The sequence below is a fragment of the Lampetra planeri genome, unplaced genomic scaffold, assembly GCF_965212315.1.
Source record: "Lampetra planeri unplaced genomic scaffold, kcLamPlan1.2.h2 scaffold_143, whole genome shotgun sequence".
Taxonomy (NCBI): Eukaryota; Metazoa; Chordata; class Hyperoartia; order Petromyzontiformes; family Petromyzontidae; genus Lampetra; species Lampetra planeri.
The window spans coordinates 94,322-119,720 of record NW_027614152.1 but is presented as its reverse complement, the minus strand read 5'-3'; the positions used below and the strand labels follow the sequence as shown (position 1 = coordinate 119,720).

General features: G+C 47.7%; 1 protein-coding gene across 1 annotated transcript; it reads right to left on the bottom strand.

The window, feature by feature from the left end:
• Positions 1-258: 258 nt before the first annotated feature.
• LOC144739322 (uncharacterized) lies at positions 259-25,399 on the bottom strand. The gene is made up of 12 exons (XM_078622283.1): positions 25,114-25,399; positions 15,713-16,942; positions 12,670-13,896; positions 9,718-9,862; positions 8,774-8,955; positions 7,425-7,575; positions 6,856-7,016; positions 6,127-6,180; positions 4,665-4,806; positions 2,701-2,939; positions 2,171-2,307; positions 259-1,801 (listed from the first exon to the last, which is right to left on the bottom strand). The coding sequence occupies exons 1-12, from the start codon at positions 25,157-25,159 to the stop codon at positions 1,640-1,642; spliced, it is 3,876 nt and encodes a 1,291-aa protein (XP_078478409.1). The 5' UTR covers positions 25,160-25,399; the 3' UTR covers positions 259-1,639.

Sequence of the window (25,399 nt, the reverse complement as noted above, 5' to 3'; positions counted from 1 at the left end):
CAGTTGTCAGCTTTCATAGGTGCTGCTACTCGCAAAAAGCACTTGTCCCTTCAGCCCTGTTAGAGGCTACCTGGGGGAGCTTTGTCTGTGTGTGAATCATAGGTGGTGCTACTCGCTAATAACAGCACTTGCCTCTACAGCCCTGCTAGAGGCTACCTGGGGGAGCTTTGTATGTGTGTGAATCATAGGTGGTGCTACCTGCTACTTGCAGCACTTTCCCCTACAGCCCTACTAGAGACTACCTGGGGGAGCTTTGTGTGTCCGTCACCAAAATCCGCAATCATTTATTGTCGTGTCGCCAAAATAAAAACAACAACAACAACAAATTGGACACAAAATTGACACCGCGAAAAAACCACCCCACACAAATCACCAACACCGTGAATGTCACCGTCATCCGTGACGTCAGTGAGCGTCACCGCTCGTGCGTGACGTCAGTGAGCGTCACCGCTCGTGTGTGACGTCAGTGACGTCCGTGCCACAACATCCAAGATGGAAGCACAAAGAATCGAACGGAAATCGGAGATTTAACTCGAGCCACAAAACGTTTCCCTTTAAGGCAAAGAAGAAGATTTATAATATATTCTATATATACTGACATGATATATATTATAAAAAAAATAGTAAAATGGTAACTGAAAGCAAAAAATACGTTTCATTCGTGGTCATTCCTTCCTTAATTCTCTCTTCCCAAGAGCGACAGCGATAGCGGTAGCTGTAGGCCTGGTCGTAGCTATCTGACCATCTAGCCGGCTGGCTGGTTCTCTAGTTGGCTGGCTATTTAGCTGTCTGGCTGGCTGTCTATCGAGCTAGGTAGCTGGCTGGCTTGCTGGATATCTGGTTAGCTGGCTGATTGGCTGACTATCTGGTTAGCTGGCTATCTGGTTAGCTGGCTGATTGGCTGGATATCTGGCTCGCTCGCTAGCTGACTGGCTATCTGGCTAGGTAGCTGGCTAGGAAGCTGGCTGGGCTGGCTGGGCTGGCTAGCTGGCCAGTTGCCTATCTGGCTAGATAGCGAACTGGTTAGCTAGCTAACTAGTTATCTATTTAGCTGGCTAGCTAACTGGCTCGCCGGCGAGTTGGCGATCTAGCTGGCTGGCTATCTGGTTGGATAGCAAACTGGCTGGGTGGCTTGCTGACTATCTGATTAACATCTAGCTGGCTGGCTAGCTGCCTGGCTATCTGGCTAGATAGTTAGCAGGCTGGCAAGCTATAGATCTATCTGGCTGGCTGGCTATCTATCAATCTATCTGGCTGGGTGGCTATCTATCAATCTAGCTGGCTGGGTGGCTTGTTAGCCGTCTATCTGGCTAGCCAGCTCATGGGCTTGCTATCTCGATATTGTAGCTGGCTGGCTTGCTATTTAGCTGACTTGCTATCTGGCTAGATAGTTAGCTGAGTGGCTCTCTGGCTAGCTGACTGACTATCTGGTTGGACAGCTTACTGGCAGGCTGGCTAGCTGGTGGGCTGGCTATCTGGCTAGATAGATAGCTAGGTAGGTATCTTCCTAGCTTGCTGTCTGGATATCTGGCTATCTGCCTGCCCGGCTGGCTAGCTGCCTAACCAGCTATCTGGCTAGCTGGCTATCTGGTTATATGGCTATCTGGCTGGGAGCAGAGCCAGAGGCGCGTCCCCGTCATCAGTAAGGGAGGTTCCCCTCGATCCAGGCGAGGGATTTCCACACGCGCCCGTAGGCGGCCGGCTGGGTGGCGTTTGCGCAGTCGGCACGGCGGCTGTCGATGCCCGTCAGGTACCACCTCCTGTCCGTGCCCAGGCAGAAGACGCCACCGCCCTGGCCCAGCTGGGGAAGGCGGAAAGGCGGATGGTGGATTGGACTTTGATGATGTTTCAAGCATCCAGGTGGGACACCCATTGTGTGTGCGTGTGTCTGTATGTATAGTGTAGTGTATAATATAGTGTAGTGTATTGTGTAGTGTAGTAGTGTATAGTGTAGTAGTGTTCAGTGTAGTAGTGTATAGTGTAGTAGTGTATAGAGTAGTGCATAGTGTAGTGTATAGTGTAATGTATAGTGTAGTGTATAGTGTAGTGTATAGTGTATTAGTGTATAGTGTAGTAGTGTAGTGTGTAGTGTAGTGTATAGTGTAGTGTAGTGTGTTGTGTAGTGTATAGTTTAGTGTATAGTGTAGTGTATAGTGTAGCGTTGCATCACCTGGCAGCTACTGGCCCAACCCTGACGCTTGGCGGCACACATCTTCGTGCGGTGCGTGAAGTTGCCCCACGCCTGCGTGCACAGCGACTCGTTCACCAGCCGCACGTTGCCCTCAGCGGCGCGGGCCGACACAGATCCTGGGGGGTGGGGCGTTGGGGGTGGGGAGTAACGATGATGTCACAGGACTACATGATGATGTCACAGGCGTAGATGATGATGTCACAGGCCTAGATGATGATGTCACAGGCGTAGATGATGATGTAATAGGCGTACAGGCCGTGACATCATCGGCATCGTCGCTAATGTTATCACACACAAACACTAAATTACGTATTCCAGTACCTTAGATATACACTATACACTACGTGTACATATTATAACGTACGAGCTATACACTACACACTACATGACGTACACTAACGTACTAGCTATACACTACACACTACATGACGTACACTAACGTACTAGCTATACACTACACACTACATGACGTACACTAACGTACTAGCTATACACTATACACTACGCACCGTCGCTGCGCCGCAAGCCCAGCGCCTGGCAGCTGCGTCCCAGCAAGGGGCTCTGCTCGTGTCGCGAGGGCAGGCACACCGCCTGCACGGACGGCCCCAACGTCGCCCGCCAGCCCAGCCGCAGCATGGCGACGTCGTGGGCGCCGGTCACCGCGGAGAACTTGGGGTCGACCAAGATGGCCGTCACGTCCAGATGCTCGCCAGAGGCCGTGGTGCAGTTCCAGCTGTAGTTGCCGGGACTGAACGGACGTACACACGCGTACACACACACACACATATACACACGTACACACACGTACACACACACACACATACACACACACACATGTACATACACACACACGTACACACGTACACACACACACGTACACACACACGTACATACACACACACACGTACACACACACACAAACACACACATACACACACAAGTACACACACACACACACGTACACACACACACGTACACACACATACAAACACACGTACATAAACACACGTATATACACACACATACATACACATACGCACACACACACACGTACACACGTACACACACGTACATACACACACACATACATACACATACACACACATGTACATGTGTGTGTAAAAACACACGTACACGAGTGCGAAAGTTGTTTGGTGGTCTGGCATGTACGCTCATGAGTAGGGAATTAGTGCGCGTATTCAGTAACTCGCGAATATGGGAAACTCGCAAAATCCAGAACACGCGCGCGCCTAGAGCGAGGGATTAATAAAAACACATTTAGTAAGTCGAGAATTCAGAAGTAGGACACTTAGCCAGGGATTCATGAACACATTTAGTAACTCGAGAAATCAGAAGTGGAATACTTAGCCAGTTATTAATGAACAAAATTAGTAACTCAAGAATTCAGAAGGGGGACACGTAGCAGGGAATGGATTCTTTGCTCCGCTGCAAGTTTCCCCCCATAGCATAACATTTATATGCTTAATACAATGTACAAAGTAATATATAGTATCGTAATTGTATAGTAAACATATAGCAGTGTGATACACATTAGGGTGGGTAGAATAATACATAGTGTTATATTAAAATGTATAAGGTATAGGGTGGTTTATAGCAATACAGTATATAATTTAATGTTGGGTTTATCTATGGCAGTATATAGTACGGTCTATACTCATGTGATGTAAGAGAATAAAGTTTAGATGGAAGCATATTATATAATTTTTACGACGTAGAATTGTAATGTATTACTTGTTGTTAGTAACTCAGCTTATTGTAGAGTATAGTAAGTATACTGATGATGCTATGCAATTTATACTTTAGTTTTTTATGTAGTTTATACTTTAGTTTTCTACGTGGTTGTTTAGTAACTGCAGCAACATACTATTAACATTCCTTTCCTTTGTTAATGCTACTCCCTGCACCCTCCCTTGGTGCTGCTGATCCTGCATAATGCATGGGCATAATATGACTTTGAAACCCCCCCGCCCACCTCCGACGCATTTCCCATGAATATGCTAAATTCCTCTTGATATACACATTCTTTTTGTTAAGGCGCTCTTCTTCCACCTCCAACCCAGCTTATATATAAGCTCCTAGCTTGGCAGTGTCTCATTCTTCACCTGAAGACGGCTGCTTGCGTTGTAGCCGAAACGTCGTGAGAATTATTTTATTTTATTATGTTTATTTTTATTATTATATTACTTCCCTTCTACGTGACTTTACCGAAAGAACCAAGAAGATTAATGAACGCATTTAGTAACTCGAAAATTCAGAAGTGGGACATTTAGCGAGGGATTAATGAACACATTTAGTAACTCGCGAATTCAGAAGTGGGATACTTAGCAAGGGATTAATGAACGTATTTAGTAACTCGCCAATATGGTGGGAAAACTCGCGAAATCCCGAACTCGAGGTGGCCGCTAGGTGACAACAACTCTGGGGGCCTCCGTGTTGAGGCCCAGGGGCTGACCTCTCCAGCAGGCAGCTCGCCGCGGTCACCACCCACGAGTTGGACAGGAGGGAGCCGAGGCACTGCAGCTGGTCCGTCTGCCTCGTGACGGTCACCTGCCAGGGCCAGGCGCTCAGGACGGACGCGTTGGCGACGCCGCAGCCTTGCGGGAGGGTGGCGGAGACCGCGTCGACAGGAGGGGTGCGGTGGGTGGGTGTGGTGAGTGGGGTTGGTAGGTGGGTGGAGTATGTGAGTGGGTGTGAGTGGATGAGTGGGTAGATGGGTGGGTATGTGGGTGGGAGGGTATGTGGGTGGGTGGGAGGGTATGTGGGTGGGTGGGTGGGTATGTGGGTGGGTGAGTGGTTGGGTGGGGTGGGTGGGTATGTGAGTGGGTGTGTTTGTGAGTAGGTGGGGTTGGTGGGTGGGTATGTGAGTGGGTGAGTGGGTGGGGTGGGTGGGTATGTGAGTGGGTTGGTTTGTGAGTGGGTGGGGTTGGTGGGTGGGTATGTGAGTGGGTGATTGGATGGGTGAGGTGGGTGGGTATGTGAGTGGGAGGGTTTGTGAGTAGGTGGGTGGGGTGGGTGGGTATGTGAGTGGGTGAGTGGGTGGGTGGGTTTGTGAGTGGGTAGGTGAGTGAGTGGGTCGGTATGTGAGTGGGTGAGTAGGTGGGGTTGGTGGGTGGGGTCTGTGGATGGGTATGTGAGAGGGTGAGTGAGTGAGTGAGTGGGGTTGATGGGTGGGTGGGTGTTTTTAACGCGTGGAGCTCTGCACACCCGTCTGTTGAAACGGGAGGGTCACGATCCCGTCCGCTTTCATTATAATTTGTCCCTCTCCCGTTCTGACGAAGTGCGTCATTACGTCAGCGCGTCATCAAAACGATTCGGCAAAGATCGAAGTGAAATCACGTCATCGGTACGATCCCGACCCTGACGATGCCTGCTGGTGCTGTGGGTCTCTATGGGTCTCTGTGGGTCTCTGTGGGTCTCTATGGGTCTTTGTGGGTCTCTATGGGTCTCTATGGGTCTTTGTGGGTCTGTGTGGGTCTCTGTGGGTTTCTATGGGCCTTTATGTGTATGAATGTACACGCTATGGTGATGATGATATCAGCAACATTGTTCACCTTCTATCATTTGTGACGGTCAGATCTCTCTCAGAACAACAGCCACGTAGCATACCTCATTGGGGCCTGACGTGCTACAAATAAAACACAGCTGATACATTCTTCTTCGCATTATATTTCCAAGTTTACCATGTTTGTTTTCTCATTCATTTGTACCTGATGATGGTTGCTCGTGTTGCAATCGAAACGTCGTATTCTATTATTATTTTATTTTATTTCTTTCGACGTCACTTCACCGACAGAACCAAAGAGTCATTCCTGCAGTCGCGAAAGCTTCGAATCTAGTTTCATAGCTGAAACGTGTCGAGGAACGCGGCTTTGTGTTCAAGTGAGGTGCACTCGCCGCTGTTGCGCCGTACTCACTTTTCGAGACCTTCATCGGATTAATCGTTTCAAAGTTCACGACGACTCCGTCGCCTGTGTAATAAACAACAACAACAATGACAAACAAACAAGCAAAGTTAGTTAACTTCCTTTAACAAACTCGAGGTGCCAGTTTCGGGGAAGTTTTGATAGCGGTGCGAAGCGTGGGAGGGGGGGGGGCGCTGAGTAAGATTTGTGTAAGATTTGTGATGCTGAGTAAGATTTGTGTTAAATTTGTGTAAGGTTTGTGATGCTCAGTAAGATTTGTGTAAGATTTGTGACTCTGGGAAGTATTTGTGTAAGTTTTGTGATGCTGAGTAAGATTTGTGTGAGATTTGTGACGCTGAGTAAGATTTGTGTGAGATTTGTGATGCTGAGTAAGATTTGTGCAAGATTTGTGACACTGCGTAAGATTTGTGTGAGATTTCTGACGCTGAGTAAGACATGGAGGGCGATGAGGGTGACGCGTGTCTGGTCGTCATCACAGACGTGCGACTGCCCTCATGAAGGACACGAATCAAGTCTCACAAAGCCCCTCGGCTGTTGTGGAGGTCGCCTCACTCCTCCCGAGGGACAGACGACAACCTCCCTAACGTCATTAGTGTTGTTGTTGTGATCGTTGTTGTCGTCTATTTAGTTGAACCTGTCTGTCCCACCCCACCACCCCCGCTCCCTCGCAGAGGAGAAGGAGAACAGGGTGGACTCCCCCCCCCCCCCCCGTGGCCTCACCTTGAAGCCCCCGAAGAGAGTCGAGCACGAGGTGGAGTCTGTTGGAGGACGAGCGCAAGCCGGGCGGTCTCACAACGCCGCCGCAGAACGCGCCCAGCGAGTCGCCGTTGTCGTCGTAGACGGTCAACGACTCGTCCGCGCAGTCGGGGTCAGAAGACAAACTGCGGCGGTGGCAGAGTGAGGGAGTGTAGTGTAGCATGTAAGAGCACGTGTAGTGTGTAGTGTAGCACGTACGAGTATGTGTAGTGTAGCATGTGCTACACTACGCATGTGTAGTGTTGCACGTATAGAAGTGCATAGTCGTGTATAGTGTAGTGTATAGCAAGGCCGTGTATAGTATATAGTACACACAGGTACACACACACACACAGGTACACACACACGTACTGTGGCGTATATCTGCGTGTAGTGTATAATGTAGCGTAGTCGTGTACTGCGTGTAGCGCCTGCCGAACGTCTAACACCGCCCTACGTGTACCGTTGACCAAAGCAAAAGAAGCCGTGGCCTCTGGAACGTGGAGCGCAAACAGCGGACTCCCCCCCCCGCCCCTCCCCAATCGAGATCTCACTTGAACTGCTGGAACCTCAGCTTGACCTCGTATCTGGGGTCCACCTGGACGGTCCATCGGCACAGGGCGCTCCTCTCGCCGGCCGCGGAGAAGTTGGACGACGACAGCGATCCCTGGCTTCCGACGAGCGTCTCCCTGCACGGTGACCCCACTGGTGGTGGTGGTGGTGGAGGGTGAGATCGCGTGAATATGTAGATGCTGTATCCTTTGTGTCTTACGGTAAAGTCACATAGATAGGTTCAAAGAAAATAACCAAAAAATTACAAAAGAATTAAAAAAACTACGACGTCTCGTCATCAGGAAGAGGTGGTGGTGGTGGAGGGTTACGACGCATTCATACTTCCGTGATCCAGGTTTTATTTGTGGGGGGGGGTGGGGGGTTAGATCGCGTGAATATATAGATGCTGTATTTTTTGTGTCTTTCGGTAAAGTCACGTAGATAGGTTCAAAGAATCTTGATTTGAAGCTTTCGTGACTGCAGGAATCCACACTCTTTGGTTCTTTCGGTAAAGTCACGTGGGTAGAAAAAGAAAATAAATCACGACGTTTCTGGTGCAACACAAGCATCCGTCATCAGGTGGGGAAGCGTGATGTGTTCATTTTATTTTATACCTACGTGACTTTACCGAAAGAACCAAAGAGTAAGGTGCAAAGAAAATAACAAAAAATAAGAAAAAACCACGACGTTTCGATTGCAACGCAAGTCATCAAGAAGAAGGGTTAGCTTCTAAAGGTAATCTGTTCATAAAGGTTTGAAATGGGCGTTGCCCAAATGTCAGCAGCCAATGTTAATGTGAGTGGTGGGCAGTGACTGCGACGGTGGTGGTTTTGCCCACCAATCAAAGGGCTGCCCAGAAAAACCAGCAAGTTAATGTAAGATCCTGAGGTGGCCATGTTCCTGTGAGAGATTAGCACGTTAATGGAGGATCACAAGACTTTAAAACCTCGAGCTCGGTGGGAGCCTCGGCCCTTTTGCGAGTCTCGCCGGAGTCTCGCCGCCACGTGGGAGCGCTCAACGCGTCAAGCGAGGGGCTCACCGCGTTATCGCAGCAAGACAAACAAACAGGCAGACATTCTAGATTTGAAGCTTTCGTGACTGCAAGGATTCATACTCTTTTGTTTTTTCGGTAAAGACACACTTAAGCGGTGCGCTTTCGCTTCGTTGTCTCCGCCTGAAAAAGGACGCTTGTGTTGCGCCCGAAACGTCGTGATTTAATTGAGTTGTTTTCATTAATTGAATTAAATTTTTTACCTACGTGACTTTACCGATTAAACCAAAGAGTATAAACAAACAGACAAACAAACAGACAGACACACACACAAACCGGCAAACAGACAAAAAAACTCACCCCTGTAAAACGCGCTGAAGTTGCCGGCGATTCCCCTCGTGTCGTACGTGGCCCTTATCGACAAGGTGTTGGAGGACGAGATGATGGGAGCAGGGACGCCATCGCGGTCGTACTTGCCCAGGAGCGGCGAGTCCACGGACGGCCCGTCGTAGACGTAGACGACCTCGGCGTCTGTCTGCAGACTTCACGCACACAGACAGCAGAGAGCTGCTGCTGTGATACGCCCCAACGGTGGCATTGTCCCGGCGCTGGTCGCCTTTTGGCGTTGTCTTCTGGTCTGGCGCCGTTTGAGACTAGGCTCTAAAGAAAGATGTCTCTGGTGTTGTGGACCAATCAGTTTCAAAGACAATGCATCATCATATACTACCAAAGCATGTTTTAGTTTGCATGTTCACCACAAAGTATACGTGGCTAATGCAGTGACATGATTCCTTGCAAAAGGTTTCTGTTTGGTGTTTTAACATCTTAACGCAATTGTTATATTGCCAGAAAGGGTAAAACCTATTCTTACGTTGAGCAGAGCTCTCGTTACGGCCGCGAACGCTTCAAAACCACAAAACGTTAGTGACATTACGAATAAAAGATGGCCTCTGGAATAAAAGATGTCCACCGAAATCAAAGATGTCCGCCACCAAAAAAAGTGGTGGCCATATATATTTGTATTCTTAGGTTTTTTTTTTTCGGTAAAGTTCAAATTAGATTTGCTGTATCAAGTGAAGCCTACTAGGTGTGAAACCGACGTTCGTACTTACACGCTCTAACCCCAAAAACAACCTCTAGCATGAGCACACGTGTACGTTGAACCTCCATCGCCGTTGTACGAAGGTCGTCCGTGCTCATCGGCATAGCGGACTCTAATAGCCCGAAGCGGGTCGTGACGTGGGGGTAAACCTGGAGGCCAGAGTGAGTGCACCTATCCCCCCCTCCCCCCCGCCCCCTCTTACCTGAACGTCTGGAAGCGAAGGATCACGGCCGTCCCCACGGCGCCGGTGATGGTCCAGAGGCAGTCTCCGACGTTGGGTCTCGCGAGTAAATCGGCGAACTGGATGGTGCCGCTCGCGGCGGCGAGGTTCACGCGACAGACGACGCCTAGAACATCGCGGGACACTCTTTAGTTACGGAGTTTCACTGAACGTATCGTAAAATGGCGGAGGCGTCAAAATCGCCGAGAGATTTATTGAAGCAGGCATCAGAGTCACCAAAGATTACTATATTCTTCGCTGTACACTAAACTACTATACACTACACTACTATACACTGCACTACTATACACTACACTACTATACACTACACTATTATACACTACACTACTATACGCTACACTACTATACGCTACTCAATTATACACTACTCTACTATACTATACACTACACTACTATACACTACACTACAATATACACTTCACTACTATACACTAGACTACTATACACTACACTACTATACACTACACTACAATAAACACTTCACTACCATACACTAGACTACTATACACTACTCTATACACATCTCTGCTATACACTATACACTTCACTACTTTCCACTACACTATACACTACACTACTATACACTACACTATACACTATACTACTATACGCTACACTACTATACACTATGCTAATATACACTACACTACTATACACTACACTATACACTACACTACTATACACTTCACTATTATACACTACACGCTCCACTACTATACACTATAATACTATACACTATACTACTATACGCTACACTACTATACACCACACTACTATACACCACACTACTATAGACTATACACTACACTATTATACACTATACAACTATACGCTACACTACTATACACTACACTACTATAAGCTACACTCCTATACACTATACTATTTGCTAGACTACTATACACCAAACTACTATACACTATACTGCTATACGCTGCACTAATATACACTATACTACTATACTACTATACACCACACTACTATACACTATACTACTGTACACTATACTACTGTAATGCGGGCGTAAATGGAAAGGCCGGATGTGACGATCCGGGAGGGAGGAGTCAGGGTCACGTGGGAGAGGGGTTATAGAGGGGAGCCTGGAAGAGATCGGGGCCAGTCGATGGAGTGAAGAGGCGGGACCACGTTGGGTGGCCGCCGCGCCATCAGCCACGTGGCTGATGGGGCTTGGCACACCGTCGGCCAGCGGTGTGGAGAGCGAGAGAAGAGTGTGCGGGGCACACGGGGCTAGTGGGGTGGCTAGCGGAGTGTGCGGGGCACACGGGGCTAGCGGAGGGGCTAGCAGGGCGTGCGTGGCACGCAAGAGGAGACGCTGGTCCCTTGTCAGGACCAGCGGGGTGAAGGACGAGTGGAGGAGTTGAGGAGGAAGCGAGTGCGCGGGGCACGTGAGAGACGACGCTGGTCCGAGGAGGAGGCCAGTGGGGTGCGGAGGAGAAGAACCCAAATAAAGGACGAACGGAGACTTACATCGCCTGACAGAGTCCTTTATTACACTACTATACACTAAACTACTATACACTAAATTACTATACACTAAACTACTATACATTATACTACCAAACACTACACTACTATACGCTACACTATACACTACACTACTATACACTAAATTACTATATGCTACACTACTATACACTACACTACTATACACTAGACTACTATACTACTATACACCACACTACTAAACACTACACTACTATACACTACACTACTATACACTACACTACTATACACTAGACTACTATACTACTATACACTATACTACTATACACCACACTACTATACACTATGCACTACGATACTACAATACACTATACTACTACACTACTATACACTACACTATACACTACACTACACTATACACTACACTATACACTACACTATACACTACACTACTATACACTACACTATACACTACACTACAGAGGGAGAGAGGGACGAGCTCTGGGTGTGGTTCGGTCGTGCGGAAGAGACGACAGGAACATCGCGTGGGTCAGAGGGTGGCGAGCGATGCAAGTTGATGGAAAGGGGATCGAGAGGAAGAAGGGCAGAAGAAGAGGTGGGGTTGGTGGGGGGTGCGATGTGGTGGATGCGATGTGGTGGTGCGATGTGGTGGTGCGATGTGGTGGGTGCGATGTGGTGGTGCGATGTGGTGGATGCGATGTGGTGGGTGCGATGTGGTGAGTGCGATGTGGTGGTGCGATGGGATTGTGGTGACCCAAGGAGCGGAAAGAGAGATGGCGCAGGAACAGGGCGGCGTGGAGAAGGTTGGCAACGAGAGCGGAGGAACGCCCCCACGTGGAGTAGGACAAACGCGTGGATGAAGAGGAAGAGGAAGGAGTCTGTGGGTCTCTGTGGAAGTCCATGGGTATTTGTACATCTATAGGTCTCGTTGTAGGTCCTGGATCTCTGTGGGAGTCTGTGGATTTCTGTAGGAGTCTGTGGGTCTCTGTGGAAGTCCATGGGTGTCTGTACATCTGTGGGTCTCTTTGTTGGTCCGTTGGTCTCTGTGGACGTACATGGGTATCTGTACATCTCTGGGTCTCCGTGTGAGGCCAAAACGGGAGAAGCCGCTGTCAATAAAATACTCAAGCCAAGTGGACGAGTCACAGCGGGGGTCGCCTCTGCTAAATCCACAACATCAGTTGTGCACAGACTCAGCCCATCCACCAGGGGGAGGGGCTGTAATGGCACAGGCGTTGTGACGTCACCACACCACGGTAATAGGAAGCCAATCAAATGTGTTGGGGAGGGGCGTTCGCGAGGGTGGTGGTGAGGGTTGTAATGGCGTCGTGTATGTTAGTAGAATAATAACAGTAGTAGTAGTACAAGTTAGATTAGCGATGCTCTAAGTCTGGCTGATCTTGTTACAAATGCTCAGCATTTAGTTACCTCTTAGGTTGCCGTAGCTGAGGACGTAGCCAAATGAATCATAGGATGCCACCCCGTAGAGGTAGAGCCCGAACTGCTGAGTCGCGTGTTCCACCAGGAACTGCTGATTCCCAAGTCCCAGGTTCAGCTCCCCGGCCACGAACTGGAGGTCGTTTGTCCGGACCCACTGGATCTTATCGCACAGTGTCCCGTTGTTCATGACGATCCCACATTTGTCTGCATCCTTGGCGATCACGATCAACATGTTTATAAAATCTGGTTGAGTCGCAAACAGGTACTTGTTAGAGAACTTTCTGGTCGGTATGATGTTCATCTGGAATGGGTCCATGGAATGCCCTAGAGTTGTAGAACCACCCTGGCATATGTACATGACCCCTACATTTACAGATGAGTTTATAGACAAAGTCTGGTTTGCATATACAGGTACGCTGATGAGACCGTAATTGGTCAACGTGTAGGTTGTTAAATTCCCAGCGACACTGACATTGACACTGACGCTCTCGCTTGTAGGCGAGGTGATTATGACGCTGTCGTCTGTAGACTTGATGGACACAGGGAAGACCAGGTAAGAGGAGCCCCACTGCGATACTGGCAAAAGCTGCTCTGTCACAAAATTGCAATAAGTGTTTACAGCGATGCACCGATCTCCACTGAACACGGCCACAGGTTGGCTCGAAAGTACCCTCGTCCCAGTTAGATTTGATCCTTGGAACTGCACGACCTGGTTCTCTTGTAGAGTGATGTTCAGTTCGTTGGAGTACCTTACACCGTTGAAAATAACATTGCTGCTCAAACTCATTTGCACCGTCACGTTGTTGTAGGAACTTACGATCGCGAATTCGTTCGTTGACGAACCAGACACAGGAGCGACTACGTAATATTCTGTTCCCAACTCCTGCTCAGGGATCATCATGAATCCATCGGTAGTTGCAGATCGTTTGGACATGCCCCACACTGAGATGTCACCGTCAGAACGAACGGACACGACCTTGTTGGTGACGATGCCGTTCTCTGCGATCTCTGCCGTTACCGGGATGGATACATTGCCGACGGAGAAGGGAGGCAGGAGGATGGCCTGCGAGAAGTTCACCGCGGGGACCGAGACGTTGACCTGAGTGCTGCTGTCGTAGCTGGCGAAGTCCACCACAAGCGTGTCGATTACCTGCACGTAGTTTTGCATAAATGCGCCGAAGAACTGACGTCCCACACTGCTCCCGGCTCCGTTCCCTGCAAGCAGTGACGACAACATCAGGACAAGCAAGAGAGGTAAACTTTTGAGAACAAGGCCACGAGATCGACAGTAAAGAAATCACCCTTCATGGTGCTTGTTAAACAGGAGGGAAAAAATAAACTCTTAAAGCGACAAACTTAAAGCATCGTTTGCTTTTAGCGGGGTTTTATTTTCTCTATGTAGGTGTTGTTAACGCTTGACGCATAAAGCGAACACATCGCCACGGTGGCCATTTCGCTGAGCCGCTTTCATTTGCGGTTGAGAATGAGGCCACGAGGGCGACCTATTAAAACAAAAAACAATCCCTCACTTTGCGCGGCAATAAGCGGGGATTAAAAAAAACCGCTTAAAGCAAAAAACACTTTGAGCGCAAATGAGCGCTTAAAGTGTGCGTGGTTAATGGAGACTTCACGCCTTGCAAAATGTATAATCTGTTTGGCGTTTGAAAATCTTAACACCTCGTGTTTTGCTATTGCCAGAAAAAATTATGAAAACCCAAACTTATTTTTCTGTAGCTTTGATACGAGCACGAACGAAAAGGTCCCATAGGTAGAGGACTTCGTGTTACACGAACGCCCTATCCACGGATAAGCCTGCACCGGCTACAGCAGCATAATCAGCAAGGCAGAGCCACCCCGTGCCAGTTTCCCAGCGACCAAATTGCGTCCGACACGGAAAGAGCGCAAGCGGCGGCGGAATTCCATGGGCGCAACGCGGTAAGCGTGGCGTTGCGATGCGGCCCCCTTGCGTCAACTCGCGTGAGTTCATGCAAAAGGGCCGGCTCACGTACACGACACCTCTCCACCCCCCCCCCCCCCTCCCCGGGCCGCGGAAGTTGAGGCGCGCAAAATGTGAGACCCGTCAAAGGTTCGAGCGTGCGGGGAATGAGGTTTAGTTTCACATGACAGAACGTACGAATTCGTTACTAATACAGCACTAGTGTATAGTGTAGTGTATAGTGTAGTGTATAGTGCAGTATATAGTGTCGTGTATATTGTAGCGTATAGTGCAGTGTATAGTGTAGTGTATAGTGCAATGTATAGTATAGTGTAGTGTATAGTGTAGCGTAAAGTGCAGTGTATAGTGTAGTGTATCATGTAGTATATTAGTACACCACTAACCGCTATGTCGGAGAGCAAATCCACAACGTTTACAATCGGAGTTCGATGTTTCGCCAGTAATTACAACCAGCTTCATCAGTCTGGGTATCTGTACATCTCTGGGTCTCTGTGCGAGGTCAAAATGTGAGAAGCTGCTGGCAACACATTCCAGTTTCTCAATTAAATACTCAAGCCAAGTGGACGAGTCACAGCAGACGCCGCCTCGGCCCAACCCACAACTTCAGTTGCTTTAAGACGGGGGCTTTCGCGACGAATATCATCCACAATCGAGTTTTTTTGGGTTAAATCGTATATTGTAAATGTTGTGGCTTGGCTCTCCAACACACCGGTGTGCTGTACTAGTTACGAATTGGTATATTCTGTTTCCGTGACAACCCTTACTAGTTGGCTGTGTCGGGTAGTGGTGGGTTTTAGCCAAAATAACTTCTATTAGGGAGAACTTCAGTTGTGCAAAAACTCAGCCCATCCACCAGGGGGAGAGGGGCTGTAATGTCAAAGGCGTTGTGACGTCATTCCACCGCGGTAACAGGAAGCCTATCAGATGTGGGCGAGGTCACAATTGAGGAGGGGCGTGGTGAGGGTGGTGGTGGGGGTTGTAACGGCGCCATGTATGTTAGTGAATAATAATAATCGTAGTAGTCGAAGTTAGATTTGCGATGCTACAAGTCTGGCTGATCTTGTTACAAGTTACCTCTTAGGTTGCCGTAGCTGAGGACGTAGCCAAATGAATCATAGGATGCCACCCCGTAGAGGTAGAGCCCGAACTGCTGAGTCGCGTGTTCCACCAGGAACTGCTGATTCCCAAGTCCCAGGTTCAGCTCCCCGGCCACGAACTGGAGGTCGTTTGTCCGGACCCACTGGATCTTATCGCACAGTGTCCCGTTGTTCAAGACGATCCCACATTTGTCTGCATCCTTGGCGATCACGATCAACATGTTTATAAAATCTGGTTGAGTCGCAAACAAGTACTTGTTAGAGAACTTGCTGGTCGGTATGATGCTCATCTGGAATGGGTCCATGATATACCCTAGATTTGTAGACCCACCCTGGCATATGTACATGACCCCTACATTTACAGATGAGTTTATAGACAAAGTCTGGTTTGCATATACAGGTACGCTGATGAGACCGTAATTGGTCAACGTGTAGGTTGCTAAATTCCCAGCGACACTGACATTGACACTGACGCTCGCGCTTGTAGGCGAGGTGATTATGACGCTGTCGTTTGTTGACTTGATGGACACGGGGAAGACCAGGTAAGAGGAGCCCCACTGCGATACTGGCAAAAGCTGCTCTGTCACAAAATTGTAATAAGTATGTACAGCAATGTACCGATCTCCACTAAACACAGCCACAGATTGACTCGAAAGTACCCTGGTCCCAGTCAGAGAAGATCCTTGGAACTGCACGACCTGGTTCTCTTGTAGAGTGATGTTCAGATCATTAGAGTACGTCACGCCATTGAATGTAACATTTCCGCTCAAAATCATCTGCACCGTCACGTTGTTGTAGGGACTGACTATCGCAAATTCGTTCCGGGTTAAGACACCAGACACAGGAGCGACTATGTAATATTCTGTTCCCAGCTCCTGCCCAGGGATCATCATGAATCCATCGGTTGTTTGAAGTCGTTTGGACATGCCCCACACTGAGATGTCACTGTCAGAACGAACGGACACGACCTTGTTGGTGACGATGCCGTTCTCTGTGATCTCTGTCGTTACCGGGATGGATACATTGCCGACGGAGAAGGGAGGCAGGAGGACGGATTGCGAGAAGTTCTCCGCGGGGACCGAGATGGTGACCTGAGCGCTGCTGTTGTAGCTGGCGAAGTCCACCACAAGCGTGTCGACCATCCGCCTGTAGTTCGGCATAAATGCGCCGAAGAGCTGACGTCCCACACTGCTCCCGGCTCCGTTCCCTGCAAGCAGTGACGACAACATCAGGGCAAGCGAGAGAGGTCAACTTTTGAGAATAAGGCCACGCGATCGACAGTAAAACTCACCCTTCATGGTGGTCGATAAGTAGGAGGGGAAGAAACAAACTCTTGAAGCGACAAATAAAAAGCGTCGTTCGCTTTTAGAGGGGTTTTATTTTCTCGAAGTAGGCGTTGTTAATTATTGACGCATAAGGTGAACACCTCACCACAGTGGCCGCTTTGCTGAGCCGCTATCATTTGCGATTGAGAATGAGGCCATGAGGGCGACCGATAAAAAAAAAACATTCCTCGCTTTGCACGGCAATTACAAAAACTAAAAAACGATTAAAGCGAAAAAACACTTTGAGCACAAATGAGCACTTAAAGTGTGCGTGGTTAATGCAGACTTCACTCCTTGCAAAATGTATCACACCTATTGGGCATTTGAACATCTTAACACACCTCTTGTTTTGCCATGGCCAGAGAAATGTATAAAAACCCAATCTTATTTTTTCGCAGCTTTGATATTGGATGAAGGAAAACTTCCCATAGGTAGAGGACTTCGTGCTACACGCACGCCCCGTCCACATGGAAGCCTGCGCCAGCAGCTTAGCCAGAGCCACCCGTTCCAGTCTCAACTCGGAGTGGCCTCATCACAGCGAGAGAGAGAAAGACAGACGCAGACGCCAAATATACAGTGGCAGTCATCGTCAGGGTCGGGATCGGACCCCTGAAACCTCCTGTATACCAGGTGAGGTAGTAAACATCTCACCGCGCCGACAGAGAGAGACACGCATACTCCAAATATACATAGCGGAAGGCATCGTCAGGGTCAAGATCGAACGCACGACCTCCTGCACACCTGGTGAGGTACTTAAAATCTCATAGCCACCGTGATGATGATGAGTGATATAGAGACGCAGACTCCAAATATACAGCAGCGGCAGGTATCGTCATGGTCGGGATCGAACCCACAACCTACTGTAGACCAGGCGAGTTAGTTAACATCTCCTAGCCACCATGATGATGATAATCAGAGAGAGAGAGAGAGACGCAGACTCTCCATCTCTTCTCTTGCCCGTGCCACTCACTCATTCATCAACAACCGCCATTCGCCACTTAGTGGCGGTGATGTCACCACGACGCTTGTGCCAGGCTATGTGCACTTTGAGGCCACGTTAAGTGTCGAATGCCAGCTGGCAGGAGGTGACAGGGCAGACCCAGATGCCAAAGATCGACTGACTGAGACGACTACTACTGTGCCAACTTGCTGTGCTTTAGCTACCCGGCGCTATGCTCGTTGTTGTGAGCGTCGTTCCTCCCCAATTCGTTGTTGATGGAGGGCGACTGCCTCCAACTGCCCAGTAGCGTCCTTCACGAGCCTCCTCCAAAGAGGCCGATCCTGACACCGCTGGTACCAGTCATCGGCAAGTCCACTCAGCTCCACATCCTCCTGTACCACATCACTCCATCTCTTCTCTAGCCGTGCCGCGCCCGTTTTGCACCCTTTATCCGGCCGAACAAAAGCTGTTTAGGCATGGGGTGGGTCGGTATGCGGGCTACATGACCCAGCCAACACGCCAAACTACGCCTATTGTTACCAGATGAAGCCCCACTGATTTGCTGTGAGCTCTTTGTTCAGTAAGTGTGACCTGGACATCAACAAATGACAGCCAAAGAGACCCGTAGACCCACAGAGATCCATACTCATAGAGACCCATGCAGACCCACAAAGACCCATACTCATAGAGACCCATGCAGACCCACAGAGACCCATACTCATAAAGACCCATACAGACCCACAGAAACCCATATTCATAGAGACCCATGCAGACCCACAGAGACCCACACTAAAACTAGACTGTGTGTGTGTAGCTGTGTGTAGCCGTGTGTGTAGCTGCGTGTGTATTGCTGTGTGTGGAGCTGTGTGTGTAGCTGTGTATGTAGCTGTGTGTGTGTGTAGCTCTGTGTGTAGCTGTGTGTGTATATGTGTGTGTGTACCTCTGTGTGTGTACCTGTCTGTGTGTGTACCTCTGTGTTTGTCCCTGTCTGTGTGTGCACATGTGTGTGTGTGTGACTGTCTGTGTGTGCACATGTGTGTGTATACCTGTGTGTGTACCTCTGTGTTTCTGTGTGTGTACCTGTGTGTGTACCTGTGTGTGTACCTGTGTGTGTACCTGTGTGTGTACCTATTTTCCACGTTATTTATGCCGACGACCTGGTAATTGCAGCTCACTCAGAAGAGGAGTTGGAGGCTCTGCTGCTGAAACTGGAGTGTGCTGCTAAGAGGTGGGGCCTTACCATCAGCCCCACCAAAACGAAGCACCTGCCTGGGTATTTTGTACCATCGGGCAACCCACCCCCACAACTCCCAATCGGTGATGGGGCAGTTGTGGAGAGAGTGGAGAGTTTCCCATACCTGGGCAATGTGCTCATGACCGGCTCGCGTTTAACAGCAGAGGTCTCACTCCAAATCAATCGAGCGGCAATATATTTTCATCGGTTGCGTGATGCTGTGTGGAAGCTACCTGGTCTGTCGCTCCGCACGAAGCTTCGGGTCTTCTCGGCCACAGTCATTCCCTCCCTTCTCTACGCTTGCGAAACGTGGATCCCCCTAATGGAAAAGCTTCGCCGGTTAGAAACATTTAGGCTGGCCTGCCTACGATCCATCCTTCGATAGATCTGGACAAAGTCCCATCGGTGAGCACCTCCGGCAGGCAAGGCTGCGTTGGCTGGGTCTTTGATGGACAGGTTGAAAATACGGGCTATAAGTTTGTATATTAGGTGACCAACAGTTAGCAGATAAAAGACGGGAATAGTATCCTCTCCGGTAGAGGAGGACCCTTTGAGGTAGCACAGTTGTTTCAGAATATTACTTTCGTGCATAGGCTGGAAACTAAATTCATGTAATGTATGGACAGGGGTGTAGGAAATTGCATGAGCAGGGGTGACTCCCAATACATCATCCGCACTGCTGAGAAGGTGATTGGCTGTAATCTACCAACCCTTGAGGACCTGCACACTTTGAGGACCCTGAGGCGAGCGAGGAAGATTGCGGACGATTCCTCGCACCCTGGACACTCTCTGTTCCAGCTACTCCCCTCCGGCAGAAGGCTGCGGTCCATCAAGACCAAAACCTCACGTCATAAAAACAGTTTTTTCCCATCCGCTGTTGGCCTCCTCAACAAGGCCAAGGGCTTAAAATGACGTTTACACTTAAAATGACTGTTACACTTACTATAACATTTTATCTACATAATAACACCTTTCCATACTTACAACGTGTAATTTTATTTGTATTTTTGTATTTTAAGATTGTTTAATACGGTTAATTAACATTTTACATTTCGCATTTTATAAGGTCTACTTATTCATAATTTTATAGATTTTAGCCCTTTAGCATTACTTATACTTTGTAACGTTAGTATAGTTAAAGTGTATACCTTTTATATAAGTTAAGATTCCTACTTGTTCAATGTATGCACCGTCCCGCCATAGTGAATTCCTTGTTTGTGCAAACTTACATGGCGATTAAAACCGTTTCTTTCTTTCTTTCTGATAGAAAAAGGTCACCAGCTTCAGAAAATTTAAGGTTAAAATTGTCGACTTTTTTTTGGGTCTCTGAAAAATAGTCCCCATTTCGGTTAAGCTCAATGGGCAGATTATCCGTGTTCGATGCCTTTTCGATACATTTGATTGTTTTCCAGAAGATCCTGGCATTGCCATGTGATTCCAGGAGAGTGGAGGTAAAGTTAGCATTTCTTGCATGCCGTATTTTTTTGCCACATCTATTCCTTAAAGTCCTGTATTTTAGCCAGTCTTTGATCAAATTACTTTTCTGAGCACATACCCAAGCCTTGTTCCTAGTTTTCATGAGTTTAGTAATCAAAGGATCAAACCATGGTGGTCGGTTGCATTTAATTTTAAATCTAACCAATGGAGTATGTTAATCAAGAATTTTGAGAAACGTGTGTACCTGAAGGTCTCCCAAGCCGCAGTCAGGTTGGGAATATCGCAGACCTTGTCAATATCAGAGTGAAGCACATCATTAATAAATGCCTGTATGCTGAAGTGTCTCATGGAGTGCTTATCAACCAATTTAGGGGGGGGGGGGCTTTGGGTTTGGCTGACGATCTCACCCCAAATATGAAAGAGTGATCACGAAGGTTAAGCGGGAAATTGTGATGGGCATTAGTCAACAGGACGTCAAGCAGAGATGACTGTCCTGGATTTGTTTAGGTTGGGTCTTGTGGGGACATTTATTAATTGAAATAGGTGGGTTTAGCCAATTCCAATTCAGATCACCCAATCAAATTATTTCACCTTTAGCGATGCCCAAGAAGCTCCCTCAGTGCAGTCCCAGCTTCAACATCCTTACAACTAGGCGGTCTATAGCAGCACACTACCAATATGTGTTGATTATTAGGGAGAGTGATTCTGAGAGCCAGATCTTCAGGCAACATTTTTTCAACAAGGAGTGAGCTGATGAAAATGTAATATTACTACGAACATAGATGGCAATTCCACCTCCTTTAGACCCTCGGTCAAGCTGAAAAAGGTAATAGTTGTAAATCGTAATCTGCAAGTCATTGACGGCAGGAGTGAGAAATGTTTCTGTAAGGCAAAAAATATCTGGGTCCAGATTTGCCACTTCTAGTGTTAGTTGACTTAAGTTAATTACAAGCCCTCTGATGGCGACGTGTAGGACACCAATACCTTTGCTGCCAGAAAAACCTACGTAATTACATGAGTTCTTTACATTTGGGCCAGGGTGAAGCTGAATACCTCCCAGAAATAAGAAAAGTATAATTAATAGTTGGCACAGGTATTTTCTGTGAAAGGATGAAAAGCGGCAAACCTTGGAAGAATAGCAGCAGCTCGCAGATGCGACATTTTAAAGAGCAGAATGAAGTTTGGAAGGAGTGCTGGTGAAGTTATGGGACAGAGATAGGATTTAAAGGGACACAATGATGGAGTGTAGAAGTGGTTATACGTTGTTTTACTAGCAGGTACGTTGTAGTGGCAAAGGGAGCACAGGGACCCACAGAGACCCTAAGAGACCCACAGAGAATAATTGAACCAGAGAAACCCATTGAACCACAGAGACCCATAGAGACTCATAGACCCACAGAGACCCACAGAAACCCACAGAGATCCACAGAAACCCACAGAGAATAATTGAACCACAGAAACCCATAGAACCACAGAGACTCACAGAGACCCACAAAGAATAATTGAACCACAGAAACCCATAGAACCACAGAGACTCACAGAGACCCACAAAGAATAATTGAACCACAGAAACCCATAGAACCACAGAGACCCACATAGACCCACAGAGAATAATTGAACCACAGAAACCCATAGAACCACAGAGACTCACATAGACCCACAGAGAATAATTGAACCACAGAAACCCATAGAACCACAGAGACTCACATAGACCCACAGAGAATAATTGAACCACAGAAACCCATAGAACCACAGAGACTCACATAGACCCACAGAGAATAATTGAACCACAGAAACCCATAGAACCACAGAGACCCACATAGACCCACAGAGAATAATTGAACCACAGAAACCCATAGAACCACAGAGACTCACATAGACCCACAGAGAATAATTGAACCACAGAAACCCATAGAACCACAGAGACTCACATAGACCCACAGAGAATAATTGAACCACAGAAACCCATAGAACCACAGAGACTCACATAGACCCACAGAGAATAATTGAACCACAGAAACCCATAGAACCACAGAGACTCACATAGACCCACAGAGAATAATTGAACCACAGAAACCCATAGAACCACAGAGACTCACATAGACCCACAGAGAATAATTGAACCACAGAAACCCATAGAACCACAGAGACTCACATAGACCCACAGAGAATAATTGAACCACAGAAACCCATAGAACCACAGAGACTCACATAGACCCACAGAGAATAATTGAACCACAGAAACCCATAGAACCACAGAGACTCACATAGACCCACAGAGAATAATTGAACCACAGAAACCCATAGAACCACAGAGACTCACATAGACCCACAGAGAATAATTGAACCACAGAAACCCATAGAACCACAGAGACTCACATAGACCCACAGAGAATAATTGAACCACAGAAACCCATAGAACCACAGAGACTCACATAGACCCACAGAGAATAATTGAACCACAGAAACCCATAGAACCACAGAGACTCACATAGACCCACAGAGAATAATTGAACCACAGAAACCCATAGAACCACAGAGACTCACATAGACCCACAGAGAATAATTGAACCACAGAAACCCATAGAACCACAGAGACTCACATAGACCCACAGAGAATAATTGAACCACAGAAACCCATAGAACCACAGAGACTCACATAGACCCACAGAGAATAATTGAACCACAGAAACCCATAGAACCACAGAGACTCACATAGACCCACAGAGAATAATTGAACCACAGAAACCCATAGAACCACAGAGACTCACAGAGACCCACAGAGAATAATTGAACCACAGAAACCCATAGAACCACAGAGACTCACATAGACCCACAGAGAATAATTGAACCACAGAAACCCATAGAACCACAGAGACTCACAGAGACCCACAGAGAATAATTGAACCACAGAAACCCATAGAACCACAGAGACTCACATAGACCCACAGAGAATAATTGAACCACAGAAACCCATAGAACCACAGAGACTCACATAGACCCACAGAGAATAATTGAACCACAGAAACCCATAGAACCACAGAGACTCACAGAGACCCACAGAGAATAATTGAACCACAGAAACCCATAGAACCACAGAGACTCACATAGACCCACAGAGAATAATTGAACCACAGAAACCCATAGAACCACAGAGACTCACAGAGACCCACAGAGAATAATTGAACCACAGAAACCCATAGAACCACAGAGACTCACATAGACCCACAGAGAATAATTGAACCACAGAAACCCATAGAACCACAGAGACTCACATAGACCCACAGAGAATAATTGAACCACAGAAACCCATAGAACCACAGAGACTCACATAGACCCACAGAGAATAATTGAACCACAGAAACCCATAGAACCACAGAGACTCACATAGACCCACAGAGAATAATTGAACCACAGAAACCCATAGAACCACAGAGACTCACATAGACCCACAGAGAATAATTGAACCACAGAAACCCATAGAACCACAGAGACTCACAGAGACCCACAGAGAATAATTGAACCACAGAAACCCATAGAACCACAGAGACTCACATAGACCCACAGAGAATAATTGAACCACAGAAACCCATAGAACCACAGAGACTCACAGAGACCCACAGAGAATAATTGAACCACAGAAACCCATAGAACCACAGAGACTCACAGAGACCCACAAAGAATAATTGAACCACAGAAACCCATAGAACCACAGAGACTCACAGAGACCCACAGAGAATAATTGAACCACAGAAACCCATAGAACCACAGAGACTCACAGAGACCCACAAAGAATAATTGAACCACAGAAACCCATAGAACCACAGAGACTCACAGAGACCCACAGAGAATAATTGAACCACAGAAACCCATAGAACCACAGAGACTCACAGAGACCCACAGAGAATAATTGAACCACAGAAACCCATAGAACCACAGAGACTCACAGAGACCCACAAAGAATAATTGAACCACAGAAACCCATAGAACCACAGAGACTCACAGAGACCCACAGAGAATAATTGAACCACAGAAACCCATAGAACCACAGAGACTCACAGAGACCCACAAAGAATAATTGAACCACAGAAACCCATAGAACCACAGAGACTCACAGAGACCCACAAAGAATAATTGAACCACAGAAACCCATAGAACCACAGAGACTCACAGAGACCCACAGAGAATAATTGAACCACAGAGACCCATAGTGACTCATATAACCACAGAGACCCACAGAGACCCATAGAGACTCATAGACCCACAGAGACCCACATAAACCCACGGAGACCCACAGAAACCCACAGAGACCCACATAAACTCACAGAGACCCAGAGAAACCCAAAAAGGCCCACAGAGACCCACAGAAACCCACAGAAACCCACAGAGACCCACACAAAGACTCATCCGATTGTTCCAAGAGGTCGGACCCTGAAACTCACCGATTTGCAGCGCCAACACCGCCACCAACACCACCGGCAGATGCATTGTTCCTTTCGCTCTAAATTCGAATTGTCATCGATCTTCTTCTGAAACAAAACCAATTATTCGTATGTATATGTGTGTGTATATGTGTGTGTGTTGTATTATCTAATTGTTTTTGTGTGTGTGTGTGGTTTAAAGCTCCTGTGTTGTTTTTTTTTCCCTTCCTCCTTCCTCCTTGCTCCTTGCTTCGAGACCTCCGTCAACCGCACGAGCTGATGGAGGGCGTGTTCGTGCGAGGGATCC

Excerpts from the sequence above, each read along its gene's own strand:
- LOC144739322 (XM_078622283.1), bottom strand. The coding sequence starts at position 25,159 with ATGCATCTGCCGGTGGTGTTGGTGGCGGTGTTGGCGCTGCAAATCG. Across the intron at positions 9,863-12,669 it reads CAGCTACGGCAACCTAAGAG|GCGTCGTCTGTCGCGTGAAC; the intron begins GTAACTAAATGC and ends GCGATGTTCTAG. Across the intron at positions 7,017-7,424 it reads CTGAGGTTCCAGCAGTTCAA|TTTGTCTTCTGACCCCGACT; the intron begins GTGAGATCTCGA and ends CCACCGCCGCAG.